Raw genomic sequence first — 16,761 nt, 5'->3', positions numbered from 1 at the left:
TCACTACTTGATGTCTAATATGCATCTCAAATCAACATGGACAAAATTGAATTCTGGATTTCCTCCCTACCTTGCTGCCTAAAAAAAAATCTGTTCTTTTCTCTGCCATATCCAGCCCATTAATAAAACCTGTCAGCTCTACTTCAGAAACTTTCATGATCTTTCCACTTCTGATTACCTCTGACCACTGCTACCAAACTGGTCCAAGCCACTCACCTGGGCTACTATAACCATCTCCTACCTTCTTTCTGTCATGTTCTTTCCTCCCTATGGTCTGTTGTCCCCACAGATACCAATGATCTTAAAACACGGCAGATCTTTCACATGCTTAAAATGCTCCAATGGCTTTCCAAAGTCCTGATTCTAGTTTACAAGGCTGTACATGAGCTGGCTTACATTCTGTTGCAACAACCTTATCTCCAACTACTTTTCCTTTTATTAGTTTACTCTGCTCCAGCCATACTGGCCTCTTTGCTGTTCTTTGAGTCCCCCAGGTGTACTTACTTCACTGCCTACACTAATGTTACCTCTCCCAGATTTCCACATGGCTTACTCCTTTATTTCCTACAGAGAGGCCTTTTTTTGACCACCCTAAATACAAAATAGGAACCACTCCTCCACTCCCAACACCTCCCCAATCCTTGGTACTCCCTATCCTCCGCATTTTCCTTCCACAGTACTTATCAGCTAGCACGCATATACATTCAAACACAAACACACATATATTTATTATCCTTCTCTACTATAACACAAATCCAGAGGGCACGAACTTTGTTTTGTTCACTGCTATATAATACCTAAAACGGCCCCTGGAAAATAGTAAGGCACTCAATAAATATTTGTTAAATAAATGGACAGTGAGACAGAACGCAAAAGACTGACAGAGAAGGTGCATATGAGCAGCAGGTACAATTTAACTAGTTCAAAATGTCTGTCATTCCATTCAATGAACATTTGTCCAGAGCCCTGAGATAGAACGCATTTATCTACTATTTTCTTAGTTGGTCACAAGTCTTGCACATCTTTCTTGCATATGCGTGCATTTCGATATACTAAGGGTGATAAAGATACAGTACATTTTTTAATAACATGATGTTCAACTAAAGAAATAGTGACCTACTCTAAGGGTAGAGAAATAACTGCTAAACTTTTTGGCAAGCATTCTACATTGTTTGGGAGACTTAGAGAGATTTGAGGCTAATTCTGACTGTATGTAATTTCTGCCCTTAGATCTAAATATCGCTGTGAAATCTGACTCTGCGGTAGAGCAGTAAAAGCTTGGGTTCAGAAGCTAAATATTAACTCTGCTTTTTATTAGGTAACATGACATTGGACAAGTTACTTTCTCTAAAACTTTGTTTCCTTATCTATAAATTAGAAATAATAATATACATAGGGTGACTGTGCGGATTAAACAAGACAATGCATGTAAACCATGTACTGCTGCCATAAGGTAAGTGACTGCTTATGCTAATTGCTTAGTGTTTGTATTAAAGATCTAAGAAGCATATTTAACACATCCGAAATCACTTTCATTATTTCTTAAAAGTCATACAAACTGGGTTGTTAGCTCTAAAATCACACAAGACTTAATAATATAACCTCTTTAAAAAAGTCACAACCAAAGTCTTCAAAGACAACAAAATGAGCCAGAGTCAACAATTCTTACTGTCTTAATTGTCGTACTAATAATGTCATCTCAATTACAAGTTTATAATCTTGCTCAGCTATAGTTTTCCAGCCTTTTGTAAATAATTACACAAATTGTAAATACCCTGAGGGCCACCTGATTTTTCTTATTAATAAATTTTCCCCTCTTTACTACTGGCCGTCTACCTCCTAGGTACTCCAAATAAGCAAAAAAGAAAATTGGGCACCCATAGCAAGTTAAGACATAAAACTCAGGGTATAAAAACTAATAATAAATCACATAACCCATATAGTAGACCCACACATCTCTTTCATAATTCTCCTTCTTCCTACGATTACATCTCATTCTGGAGCTCAGCAAAGCATATGGGAAAAATTACGTGAAAAGCCTCATAATGAAAGAGAACCACAGTTTTATATCTCATTTGCCCTTTCAAAACTAGAGGCCAAAGATGACATATAGAGTACCAAGAATAGTGTTTCCCAAATTCTGTTCCCCAAGAAATGTTAACACGTATCGTGCAAATAAAGGGTTGAATGGCCAAATAAATTTGGGGTACAAGACATACTATATCCCTTGCTTGGAATCATATCTAATCTCTTGTTTTGTGTGTCTACCCATTACCCTCTTATCATTGAAATAGGTAATTTCAGTACTTTTGTCATTTAACCTTCATATTATCTTCACAGGTGGCTGGTTTGCTACCTTTACTACATTTTTACCTTTACTATACTTTTACTATATATAAAATTCAGTGATTTTATTGCCTGGTTTTTGGGGGGGTTCATCGGTAATTTTTTTATCCCTATTTGTGTTGATTGCTTTCCCACTTAAATAAGTCCCTTCAGCATTCCTTGTAGAATGGGTTACTTCGTGATAAACTCCTTTCATTTTTGCTTGTCTGGGAAGCTCTTTATCTCTCCTTCCATTCTGAATGACAACCTTGATGGACAGAGTATTCTTGGCTGTAGGTTTTTTCCTTTTAGCACTTTAAATATATCATGCCATTCTCTTCTTGCCTGTAGGGTTTCGGCTGAGAAATCCACTGATAGCCTTATGAGCTTTCCTTTGTATGTCACTTGTTGCCTTTCTCTTGCTGCTTTTACAATTCTCTCTTTATCTTTAATTTTGGACATCTTAATTATAATGTGTCTTGCTGTGGGCCTCTTTCGGCTTATCTTGTTTGGAGCTCTCTGTGCTTCCTGTACTTGGATGTCCGTTTCCTTCCTTAGGTTAGGAAAATTTTCAGCTATTATTTCTTCAAATAAATTTTCTGCCCCTTTGTCTCTCTCTTCTCCTTTTGGGACACCTATAACACGAATGTTAGTGTGCTTGATATTGTCCTAGAGTTCCCTTAGACTGTTCTCATTCTGTCTAATTCTTTTTTCCTTGCTTGGAGATTTATAATGTATTAGCATTTTTAAAGCTCTAAGAAGTCCTATTTTAAAAAGCAGACAAACAAAATTGCTTGATTTTGTAAAGCTAGGCATTTACCACCCAGCCCTGGTGGTCTAGTGGTTAAGATTTGGAGCTCTCACCGCCACAGCTGCTGTCAGTTTCCCGGTCAGGGAACCACACTACTCTTCTGTCAATTGTCATTCTGTCGTGGCTGCGCACTGCCGTGATGTTGAAAGCTATGCCATCAGTATTTCAAATATGAGTAGGATCACCCATGGTGGACAGGTTTCAGTGGAGCTTCCAGATTAAGACAGATTAGGAAGAAGGACCTGACCATCCACTTCCCAAAAAAGTAGGCCATGAAAACCCTATGAACAGCAGAAGAGCACTGTCTGATACAGCCCTGAAAGGTGAGACGGTGGCACAAAAAGGGTTCCACTCTGCTGTACACAGGGTCCCTAGGAGTCAGAATTGACTTGATGGCACTAACAACAAAGGCATTTACCAAATTTATTTACCAGTTAAGAATTTGGGGGGAAACATGTATTAATACCTGACGGTATATTGTTGGGGAAACCTAGAATAGAAAGATCCTGTGAGAACTTCTCAAGGATGGCTAGCATCCCAGTCACAACATGGGTGATCCCAAATTCATTTGGAAATTCTACTTCAATGATGTTTCCCAATTAAAAAACACAAGTCAGGGATTGGTCCCATGGTGTAGTGGTTAAATTCGGCATACTTTGCTTTGGCAGGCTGGATTCATGGGTTCAGATCCCAGGCACGGACCTACACCATTCATCAGCCATGCTGTGGCAGCAACCCATATATAAAGCGGAGGAAGACTGGCAGAGATGTTAGCTCAGGGCTAATCTTCTTAAAGCAGAAAAAAAAAAAAAGAGGAAGACTAGCAACAGATGTTCGTTCAAGGCCAATCTTTCCCAGGAAAAAAAAAAAAGAAAAAAAAAAGTCAATTTCATCATTATCTAATGACTGGAACTGAAAGCAAAGTGAGCAACAAATACTGAATAAATTGGCATGCCAATGTAATCAATAATAAGAAAATGTAATGAGCTGATTAGTGAGGTAGAAAAACTTGTTTATATTTCAGATTCAGTAAATCCATTGACTTCTGATTTTGGCAAAGGTACTGTTGCTCTTTCAAGCACTCAAGAACAGGATTAGTGTTACATAAAAGTTTCCACCACAAAGTTTAACTGCTGTGGGAAAAGAACCAGTAAGCGTAACACCAGAATTCAAGAGAAGGTGATAAGTACTAATACTGGGCCCCAAAAATTACATATCAGAACTGGCTAAAGTCATCCACAAAACAAGTTATGATCTAAATATAGTTCTTTGGCAGAGTTCATATATAGAGCAGAAAGTGTTATTACTGTTTCCTTTATTACTGGCAGCTATAAAAAAACCACTCCTGGTCATTGATGATAACATGTCTTCTCATAATAAGGGGGCTAGAAAGTAGAAATAAAGTTTGAAGAGAAAGAGGAAAACAAGATTCTGACTCCTCGGTCTTTTCTTTCTCAGTTCAAATCCATCTTCCCCTGATCCTGATAACTACTCTCAAAATCATTCCCATACCCACTCTTAGACCCTGAAATATCCGATCCTTTAGATATTCCACTTACTTTCCCTTTTTTCCCACAATCCTAGGTCTCCTATTTCTAGATATCTTTCAGCATTTTCATTTATGAGCCACAACATCACCAGAAAGGAAGCATGGAAAAGTGGAAGTTTCACAAGTAATTCAGTATAAATTGCAAATTAATTGTGTCATTTGGAACAACACTGCTTCCCTTTTACAGCAAACCTAAGCAATGTTCTAAGTCATAATCCATCTTTTCTCTAAAACAACATGAACAAAGAAGAACGGGTAACTCTCACCTGATGCTTCATATAATGATGCATATAGGGTGTTGCAATTTTAATAACTTTGAGGCAAAATGGACATAGCAAGTTCTTAGTGTTTTCATGAGATGTTCTAAAATGAGTTTCTACATCAGAAAATGATGATGATCTATAATTGCAAACCTACAAATAAAAAGAAAGTTTAGATTAACTTGAAAATTTATGAGGATATGTAATAACAAAGTAACAGCGTCATTTGTTTAGAAGAACATTACATACTACTAATCCAGCTCTGATGTCTACATAACCAAGAATCCCATTAATACAAACACAAATAATCTTTGAGATAGAAAAGCTTTCTTTCAAAGGGCCCAAAAGATAACTAGACATCCTTCTTTTTATCAGATCTTTTTATCTATCACCTTCTATCTTGACTTGAATTTTCAAGCTCTGACACCTCTGTCCTATAAAATTTTTTCTGCTACATAAAATACCATCTTCCTTTAGATTATAAATGGCCTCCAGGCTATGGCAGTGGCAATTTATTTTTATCTAGCTTTCCTACTCCTTCAAATTCTGCAAAAATACTAGTCCCAAAGCCTTCTGGTAGGGTTCTCTGTAACTGAAAGTATTTCAATGTCCCTTGTATGCCTACATTCTTCCCTACATGGTAAGGTAAGTCCATATGTTTGTCTTTCTCCCACAGTGCTTTTCTTTGTCCAGTGCAGAGGTGGGCAAACAACCTGTGGGCCAATTCCAACTCTCTGCTGACCCTACATACAACACATGAGTTACGCCAGGGGAATTTGTACTAATACATCATTTGTAAGAGGGATTTTAATTTTAGTAACCAATTTTACCTAAATAGTTAGAAAAATAATATATTTCATGACATAAAAATTTTACGAAATTCAAATTTCAGCGTTCATAAATAAAGTTTTATTCAAACATAGCCACATTCACTCATTTACTTATTGTCTATGGCTGCCTTTATGCTACAAGAGTAGAGTTGATTAGTTGCAACAGAGACCATATGACCCTCAAAGCCAAAATATTTACCATCTGGCCCTTGATAGAAAAAAATTTGCTGACCCATGCCCTAACAGATTTAAATCTTGTAACCAAAACAACAGAAAACAAACCAAACACTAAAAATAAATGTGTATACATATTTATTCATACAATACATACATACACATGTATTATCATACATACACATGTATTATCGTACATATACATACAATAAAATATGTGTATACCTGACAAATATATGGCATTTCACCGGGTTTATGATTGTCCTTCATATGTTGTAAAAGAATATGCTCTGTTTCAAATGATAATTCACAGATTTTGCAAATAGCTAAAAGTGGGGTGAAAAAAAGATATTACACCATTTTAAGATACACATATACACACAAATATCAAATCATTATGTTGTATACCTAAAACTAATATAATGTTACATGTCAATTGTACCTCAATTTTTTTAAAAAGTATTCTCTTGAGACAAACAAAGATATATATATATAAAATTCACTTTATACATCTATATCAACAACAACAATAATAACAGTAGTAGTAGTACTGGTAGTGGTGGTGGTGAACAGTTAAACAGTTGTTAACTGTGTGTCAAGCACAGTTCTCAGTACTTTTACTTACCTTTAACTCACTTAATTCCCATAACAACACTATGAAGCAAGTATTTCTATTATCCCAATTATTCAAATATTAGGTAACTTGCCTGTGATCATATAGCTGCAGTAAGAGGCAGAGCTGGGATTTGAACCGAAGCTGCTCAGCTCCAAGATCTGTAATTTTAACTACCATTGTAGTCACTTTTCTTATTAAGGTTTAAATGAAAGGCATTGATTTTATATTTGAAAACTATGATCTGAGGCTTCTAATTTAGTCCCCCACTTAGAATACACAGGTTATTTATCTTAAGGAATTATTTACAAGAGGGACTTTAATTTTAGTGACTAATTTTGTTTAAAAGTTCATACAAATTAAAACAACTTTTTCAAATTTGCCCTCAAACTCTGAACTCTTTTTCTTATTCTTATCTTTCTAACAGGCTTCTTAAGGTTTTCTCAGAGTTTATATTGTCAAAATCAATAATATTCAATACTTAAATGAAATTGTAACTTACTAGAAAATTCATGGGGCGTGTGTGTACTTTCAATGTGACACTGCAGTTGAAACGGTGTGGGAAACTGACGGTAGCAATGCTGGCAGGTGGTGTGGTTTTCCCAGCTCTCACTGCTCTGCTTCTCAAGTTCCAAATGGTGTTTCATGTGGTTCATAAACCTACAAATGATTGTCAACAGGTGCAAAAATTCAGATTTAAAAACAAAAATCTCACAAATAAGTATCAGACTCTAAATCTTAAAAATATATTACTCAAAATAAAATTGCAAAAGCTTTAACTTCTTCTAGAAAAGTGTGCACTTTAGTAATCATTTTCATTAAGTAAAGTAAACATCTTCTTATCTTTTAAAATAATTCCTTAATGTAATTAATCTGAAATATCACTAATTTCCTCTAACTCAATCATGTCAGATTATTAAACATTTTTTTAAAGCTAAAACAGCAGTCTTCTTTTCCATACATGAAATACCATTTACATTTTTAAATAAAATACTGAAAGGAAGTAAACCCTACCACCAAACGCAGCTACAGAGTCAAGAGGGAAATCTTTAAGGCCATGAACATACACAATAGATTCCAGCTGCTTAAAAGACAAATTATTGGTATTTTTACTTGTGTCTTGGTTTCTAAATGCATGTAATAGCAATTTTAATGCCTACAATTACAAGAACCTTTTGTTTCATTTAATGATACTGGTCTACTGTTAGCACAGATTGTTCATTTTAACTTGCAGACTGTGCCCTTTGTAGGCAACGTCCATTTTTCAGTTTTACATTCTGCTATTTCAGCTTCCCTAAAAGGCTTCTTATGAGAAGGAACTATGACCTTCAACAGCACAGGGTGCAATATAAATGAGAACACCTATTTAAAAGAGCTTACTGAAGCTTTTTGCTAAATTTGAGAGTAAAGTTATTCAATCAAAATAACAATTTTCAGACTGGGTCAACTACTAATTACTCACTTTGAGTCTCTAAAGGAAATAATCTTGAAACCAAGCAATAATGTCATCAATCTCAATAGCAATCATCATGAAGGTTATAATATTTATCTCTTTTTCATATCTCCACAATACTACTCTTCAGAACGGGTTATGGCACACCTTGAAATATCTTTTTGTCCTCCCTTAGTTTAACACCAGCTCTAGAAACACCCATAGAAACTCTAGCCTTGGCTAAATGTTTACATATAGAGAAAAGGTCATGAGCCACTAAACTTTCAGCTCACATCTTTAAGCAATTAAAGTATATCTATATAAAATAATCTCTTAACTAGCAAGCTTTCTCTCAATTATTCTATGAGCCCCCATCAGAAGCTCATACTACATTAAACCAACAGATGGAAATGAGGGAAACAAAAAAGCAAACGTCTTGCAAGGATGTTCACGGAATAAAATAAACCTGTTTTGGTGACACCCAATGTAGGAAAAAAAATACCATAACTCAATACGTTGACAGGGCAGAGAGCAGAAATCTATAGCTATCAGTTTCTTACCAAACATCAATTTGCCTTCCCAGTTTTTACTGTTAAGGCAAAATATTATTTAACATATATAACTTCTTTGATTATGAAATGTTTAACATTAAGGTTACATTTACTAAACAATCAGTATTTCAAAAAATGCTTAATTCCTGGATGTCATCAAATGCTGTTACCTTACAATTTCTACATATTCTATACTTAAGAAACATGTAACTAGTCTGAAACAATAAAAAGAAGAATTTTTTATTTTCATGTTTAATAATAAATGAGCTAATATTAAATGAAAAAACAAAAAACTATTGCTGAAATAATTTCTATCATAAACGTAATATTCAAGCATAACAAGGAACTAAGTCAATCAATCATATTTTTATGCATTTTACCATATTTACTAACATGATTTTTCTGGTGTATTTTACTATTAAAATGGTAAGAATATGGAAATAGGTGACAGAGTTCTATTGTAAATGTTATACAATATCTCTTCTGTTAAACTACAAGGATCATTAGCTACTGAAGGCAGTTGAAGTTTGATAAGAGGAAACAAAGAAATGTGAAAATTTACATGAAATAACGTGAAAAAATTTTGAAAAATATAAAGCACTATCATAAGCAAAGCATTAATAATTATTATAGGAGTATATCAGAGTATATTTCAGGATTTTTCTATACTTCTTTTTGGACTCAAGAACTCACAGGAAAATAAAATAAATGCTGGGTCCCGAAGTAACCTATAGGTGCCTGAGAATGCTAATTACAAATAACAGTTACCAAGGGTAAACATAAAAAGGCATATATATATACACACACACCTCTCTCACCTAAAGTACACTGATATCTGTAATTTACTTTGAAATGCATCAAAAAAACTCCACAAAAAACAGTTTGAAGGAAGAATGAACAGATACATGATAAAGCAAATACAGTAAAATGTTAATGGTAGAATCAAGGTGATTAGCACACAAGGGTCCACTGTAAAATTTTTAAAACTTTGCTGAATATTTGAAAATTTTTATAATAAAACAGTGGAAAAACAACCTTTCATAATATAAATGTCAAGCTATATAACCAATAAAAAATATCAATCATTAAATCTTGTTGCTTTGTTCTTATTACTAACTCATTTAGGATGACAGCTACTAATATGTCATGTAACTCAAAGATTACAAAATACAAATTCCTAAAATTTAAAGCATTCATGTATAAAATCTTCAAAAACCCACTAGAAATTAAGTCTCTCTAATTTTTAAAGGGGTTAAATTTTAAAATCAAAGCAGACATGTTTCCTAGAACTGGTACTTCTCTAAAGAAGAGCACTTTTCCTGCAAGGTAAATGTTCTAAAAATGATAAACATGAATTTAAAGATTTGAGTATTAAATAACATTAGTATGGCCAAGGTCAAACTGGACAAAAGATAAAGAAGTGGTTCTTCTTGTGATATGAAGAAAACTAAAATTCAAAGGCAGCTAAAAATGAAAATTATCTCATGAAAATTCCTAGATTGCTGATAATAAAGGAAAAAGAACTTAATTTTGCCTTACTGGAAATAAAGTTTGTCTTCTCTTAAGCTATCATAAAGAAATACAAGTAAGTGGATCCAGGAGTCAACTCTAAAAACAAGAAAGGACAAGAGCTTTTCAACAAGAGACTCTACCTTTATTCTTGGTAGAAAGTGTTAAAATTGCTTATCTAGAATGGGACAGAACAATCCAAGATAAAGATACAACATTTCTACTTGTAGCATTCCAATTTTCAAAGAGAAATAAAAATAAGTATTTACATACCTAATATTATTTTTAAGAATTTTCAAGCAACTGAAGCATTTAAAGGTTGTGTGAGTCTTCTGTTCTTCCTGGACATCTCCTTCATGTTTTCCATAATAAAAGTCATTAACTAACATGATCAATTTTCCTTTCTCTGAATCAATAGTCTTATTTTTATTTGCTGTACTTGAAAATTCTGTTTTAGCCAGTCCCAAAAAGTTATTTATCATGTCTGGACAACAGTACTGAAAGAGAAAAAAACAGAAGCCTTACTTATCCCTTAAAAGAAATAGTTACCAAAAAATGATTCTTTGTTTACAACTAAGGCCAGACCATGTTAAAACTATGCTTGGTAACGTATCCGGAAAAATATTCACCAAAAGTTTGTGGTTCATACACATGCTCTAAAAAATTCAAACAATAAACATCTATTATCTTAATAAACAAGCAAAAAAATTTTTAAAAGAAAAACCTTAAAACCAGGACTTGGATATTGATCTAATACTTTTTCCTTGCAATTTATCTTTTCAGATATAAATATTTAATAGTAATTTAATATTATCTAAATGAACGAAACTAAATTCATTTATTTCATAGCCATACCAAGACAGACTATAGAAAGGCAGGGTAGTTTTACATGCCACAATGTACATGTTTAATTATCAAGTGATATACTAAATTTCATAGTATCTGGTTAGAACTGGACATTGAGCACAGCTAATCTGCTATTTCCCAGACTTAGCGTGCTAGAAAATGTATGGGGAAAAAAAAGGACAGAAGCATCAGTCACGTCTTGAAAACTTCAACTGTTATATCTTGAAATCTAGAATGTTTAAATATTTGAAGGGGAAATTTAGCTCCTCATAAGTAAAATCAAGATGTCACATAAACTGGTTCTAATGTAAAACACCTTCATACATGAGGTTTTTTTCCAACAAGATAAAACTAATTCATTTATTAAACTTAATTTTCAGTTGCAGGATGTCTCTAAGGTAGTTTTCCTCAGATGGCAATTCAAGGAAGACCCGTATTAAAAAAAACTAGAAGTGCTTGTCAAAATGCTAATTTCCTGGGCCCCACTTCAGACCAACAAACCATAATGTCTAGAGGTAGGGCCCAGAAATCTATACTTTTTAACAAATCATCCAGACAATTCTTCTACAACATAAACCAACTGACTTAAACTCTTCCCAAATGTATTATTTAGTAAATTAGTAGCAATATAAGAAAGTTCAAAAATCTAAACACAACTCTATTCCATTTCTAAGATAACAACATGCACTTTCTCTCCTGCCAATGTGAAATGTTCAATCGTTGGTCAAACTTTCTGTGTCACATGGGAGCTAGGCCTTTGATCCAAGACAGATCTACAACATTTCCTTCAACTGCACTTATTTTTGTTCACTGGTCAATTTTGAAATCTATAAAGGAAAAAACACCAAAAAAAAAAAATCTAAAATAGATCTGAAAGAGAGGGGAGGAAAATACTGAATAAAATGGACCCACAAAAATCAACATAATTTGTGTTTAGGAGATAAGGTTGCACCCATAAGCTAAATTAGGATAAATACATTAGTTCTCTAATACAATATGATCCTCTATAGTCTACCACTCAGAATAAATACAGTTGAAATGAAACCACAACAAAAAGAGGGAAATGAGAATGGTTTTGCTATATATGTTTCTAGATTCTTCTTGAGACACATATAGTATTTAAGAGCTCAAACTTAGGAAAATCAGACTATTCCTAAGGACTTTTACAAAGCTAAGCTCCTTCTTAAAAAGGGTGTTTTTCACTTTAAGGATAAAAGGCGAAAAGGATGGTTCAAAGTAAATCCATCAGCACTATTAGAAAGATGACTCAAAATACATCTTACTACAAATGATGTGTATCAGTAGCATCATTTTGTAGACAAAACTTCTCACCTTATCTGAACTTTCTTATAGGGATGATCTCAAGAAACAATGGGAAAAAATTATAATGCACAAAAATGATACAATATAGAATAGTCTCCCTAATTAGGAACGTGGATAATCTTATATACTCAAACACTAAATCTGGGCTTTCAGATTGTAGAAGTTATTCTGAGTCATATTTGAAACATGATTCTATTCTGAAACCTACAAAATAATCTAATCTACAATACACTGTGCTGTAAGGTTTATATTCTTCAGAAATGTCTAATCTGGTACATTTATGAAAGTTAAAGTTACCAAAACACTCATAAATTATGATACACATAATAGATGATCAATTGCTTACCATTCTTCCATTTTGCTTTTTTTTTAACAGAAAGATAGGATCAGATTTTTAAAATAAACATACAAATCTCATTCACAGTATCTTTTAAACAATATTTCAGATCCCTATAAAATAGCTGAATGATAAACCACTGACAACCAAAGAATGGACAATAGGTGCACTGAACTAGGTTAGGAGATTTAGCAAGAAAGAAGAAAGCAAAGTATTCTACAGAAAATATCAAAAAGGCAAGAAAGGAACTTAAGAAATGAGGACTAGGCTTAGATTAAAGGCTTTATAGGAGGACAGAGTAAGCCATGGATGGCATGATTGAGCTATGGTCCAAGATCAACTGGTCATCTTTTATTCAGCCTAGTACCCATTTGGTTCCAGGCCTTCACGGAAACCCTTGGAGTATCGCTTATTTTCCTGGGTTAATCATTCTGCAAATATTAAATACTTTAATGCCATATACAGTAATGTGACAAACAGCAGACACCATCTAAACACCATTCTCAACTTCACTCCTCCCAGTAGACAGACCATGTTCTGTTGCTTTTTAACCTAAAAATTTAGGTAAGATTTTCAGAACAAAGAAGGTGAGATGATATTTTTAAATAGTAAAACAGAACTTCCCAAATGGTCATCCTACCGAAGTCAACATTTTCCCCTTCTCCTCCTGAAATTTGTCCAAAAAACCACAACAACCAAATTCTAAAAATGTGATTTTCACTGAAACTGAGAGCCAGATGAAATCCACAGACTGTACAACATATGAAAGGACTATCCAAAGCAGCCAAGATCAGGCAGAAGACATGCAGTTAGAAGTAGATCAGAGAAGTCATAAGGACCCAACGGTAAAAGATCTTAGGGAAGCATCAGTAAAAATATACATGCTAAAGGTGAAAGTCACATTCTGAAATGCAAAGCTATATCCTTTGTTTGCAAAAACAGGTGCAGAAGCTGGCATGAGAAGGATGGCAGAAGTCCCCCAAACCTGGTTTGGTACAGAGAAGCAGAAAAAGCAATGCTATGTATGAAATAAGACACACAAGTCACAAGTGCAGGAAGCCTTCTGCCCAGTAAAGAGTTGTGCAAACCAGCTAGCTAGTAGTCTGTGAGTGTGTCCTAGCAACTGATGCTTCCCAAAAGGAGCCTTGTGCAAACCACTAGCCCAAAAATATCCAACTTGCTCAATATGATATGAACTTACATCTAAGCAAAAATACCTTAAGATAAAAGGAAGAAAATGTAAAATTCTGACAAAAGCGCTAAGGAGCAGATGCAGATGAAAATAGCCAAAATTTTTGCCATAAATTTAAAAACTAATGAAGCAATTATCTCTATTTGGAAGACCACAAAGCAAGAAGAGATGGTAAGACGAAAAGAAGACATAAAAAAGAGTGGCAAAATCGAGGAGGAAAAGTAGAGGAAAATAATAAAATCAGAAATATAAAGAAAGATTAGAAAGGTGAACAGATATTGGAAAATAAAATAGATACAGAGACTAGTATGAGAAAAGCAAATAAAATTGTTTTTTTAAATGAGCTAAAAAGCATTAGAAAGAAAATGACAGATACACCAGACAAAGGACATCAAACAAATGCATAGTGGACAACATCTACCCACCCTAAAAAAGGCAAAACAATTGTATGGAATAAATATTTTAAAATACAAATCAAGAAAACCGTGCTAAAATAAAGGATGAAACAAATACACAAGTTGAAAGAACAAGTATGCCACAGAAGATTGACCCCAAATTCCAAACAACAAGTCATATCATTGTAAAATTATCAGTCTTCAAAAACAAAGAATCACGTGGACAACCAGGCAAAAAGGTCAAATCACTCATAAAGGGCAAAATAATTCAGACTTATCCCAGATTTTTCAACAGCAACATTCAATATTGTAAAACAGGAGCACCAGTACCAAGATCTTCAAAGTGGGATCCAACTTCTTCCTACCTGGCCAAACTGTCTTTCAAGAATGGACTATAGTCAAATTGTTTTGAACATGAAAAAACTCAAAGAATGCTCTTCCCAGGCCCTTGAGGAAACAACCAAATGATGAACTTCAGCCAAACAAGAGATAACCAAAGAAACCATGACAAAAAGACTAGTGATGAACACTGAATATACTTTACTGTGGAAAAGGATTAAAACAAATGTGGAGACAAGGTTAAGAAAATCGAATGCAAACGTTATATGCCCTGACAAGGGAAAAATGATACAACCAATAAATAAAAACTGGGAGGGGGTAAAAGGACAATGAATATGCGGTCCAGAAAGCTCACAGACTGCCTCATGCATGCCAGCAGCACATCAAGGAATATCATTTAGAGCTACCAAATAAAGTAGCACATGTACGAGCATTTTTAAAAGTACAAAGGTAAACACTCAGAAAGATAATATTGACTAAAATCAGGTAGGAGAGGAGAAGGTAAGGATGGGTGGGTTAAGAATAGGAACTTTAATACTACTTTAATCAATTTTAATAGTAGAGAATGGCCAAAGGAATAGATGACTGCTGGAATTATATTAACACTAAAATTATAAAGATAAACAGGACAACAAAAATACAACTTCCCTAAAAATCCAAACTATATACAAACAAAGCAACCACATAGTGAAAGATAGAAAAAAGAAAAGAAATTGTAACAGAACTAAGACCAAATAAATCTATCTTACAGATGAATACAAAAGAGTTTAACTCAACTACTGAAACAAGAGATTTTCATATAGGATCACAAAGGAAAACATAACTCTGCTGAAAACAAGAGGCATTCTTAAAACAAAGCGATTCAGAAGGGTTGAAAACAAAAGGATAAACAGAACATACTAGGCAAATGGAAACCATAAGAAAACAAGGCTTGTGAGCCCAAAAGGCATGTAACATTAAGACAAAAAAGGACATTTTACAAAAATGCTAAAGGATACATTCACAATACAGTTATAAAAGTTAGATTCATCTATCTCAAACAGCAACAATCTTAAAACAGAACTGGAATATATCAAAGAAAATACTGGTAACGGAAGATGTGGAATGAGATGTGGTGTTTTTCAATCCATGACAGATCAAGCAGACAAAAATTAAGTGAAGACACAGAAATCTAAATAACATAACTTATAAGCTAGATCTGGTTGATAAACATCAAATTCCATACTCTAAAAAAGAAATAATATACCTATTTTCAAGTTTCCATGTAACATTAAATAGCCCACACATTTTCCAAAAAGGGAAAAAAAAGTATTTGTGAGAACATGGACCTTTTACCATTAAAAGTATGAATGTCAGTTATGCCAATTAACTGGCTATAAAACAATGAGAAAAATGTCTATCTCAAAGAATATTCTAAGGACTAAATGAAATAATGTATTTAAAGCTCAGTAGTCCGGCACATGGTCTCAGGTAAATTCTTTTATTATAGGGTATGTCACTTATGTTTTAGATATTCTTCATTGAAAAAAACATTACTTCTGTGGTACAGTCCTCTACTTATCTATAGTAACAGCAAAAAATAATTTACAAATAGTCTAAAAATTACATTTTTTTAAATGAAAATTTTTATTGTAACACTAAAACTTTAACTGATACATAAAACACCTAAGCTAGAACATAAAAAGTCTACCTAGTTTTAAACTTCCTTGTCCTAGAGTTGGGAAGTATTCTGTCAGATTTCTTTACGATATAAACACATATAATAAATTGTTCATACTATATTCAACTTAGTTCAACAATGTGTCTTAGAGGTCTTCCCATTATCATTATCTATCACAGAGATTCCATCGTTTTGTAAAACGCTACACAGTGTTCTATTATATGAATATTGTATGAGATTTTGGTTATTTCTAAGAAGTGTAATCACAAACAATGCTCTAATACATTTTGGAAGTAAAGCTACTTCGGTTGCCAATTTAACCAGGTACAGAAGTATATCTAATATGCTACAACTTGTATACAAAATAGAAAGGAAATAAGAACATTTGTGTTTACCTGTATATGCAAAAAGAAAATCAGGGAGAATACAAAACAAAACAATAAAAATCATTTTCTTTGAGTCATATTGAGAATCAGATAAGTAAGAGACAAGGGTAAGATTTTTCACTTGTATGCCTTTGTAAACTTTTTTATTTTGAATCATATGACTGCATTACCTTCTCAAATAATTAAAGATCTTAACTAAGGAATTTATCCCTTTCTTTTTTCTCTCCAT

At 33.6% G+C, this 16,761-nt stretch overlaps 1 protein-coding gene across 9 annotated transcripts in view; it reads right to left on the bottom strand.

Annotated features, from left to right (window-relative positions):
• ZNF280D (zinc finger protein 280D) overlaps positions 1-16,761 on the bottom strand; it is a 117,309-nt gene that overhangs the window by 58,614 nt on the left and 41,934 nt on the right. For all 9 annotated transcript variants that reach the window (XM_070579362.1, XM_070579292.1, XM_070579290.1 and 6 more), the window contains 4 exons: positions 10,328-10,551; positions 7,065-7,222; positions 6,175-6,275; positions 4,952-5,098 (listed from right to left, as the gene is read on the bottom strand). In XM_070579362.1, the coding sequence (XP_070435463.1) occupies positions 4,952-5,098; positions 6,175-6,275; positions 7,065-7,222; positions 10,328-10,551 (630 nt within the window). The remainder of the gene's footprint in view (positions 1-4,951; positions 5,099-6,174; positions 6,276-7,064; positions 7,223-10,327; positions 10,552-16,761) is intronic.

Source organism: Equus przewalskii, chromosome 1, assembly GCF_037783145.1.
Source record: "Equus przewalskii isolate Varuska chromosome 1, EquPr2, whole genome shotgun sequence".
NCBI classification, from domain to species: Eukaryota; Metazoa; Chordata; class Mammalia; order Perissodactyla; family Equidae; genus Equus; species Equus przewalskii.
This window is presented reverse-complemented; position numbering and strand designations above follow the sequence as displayed.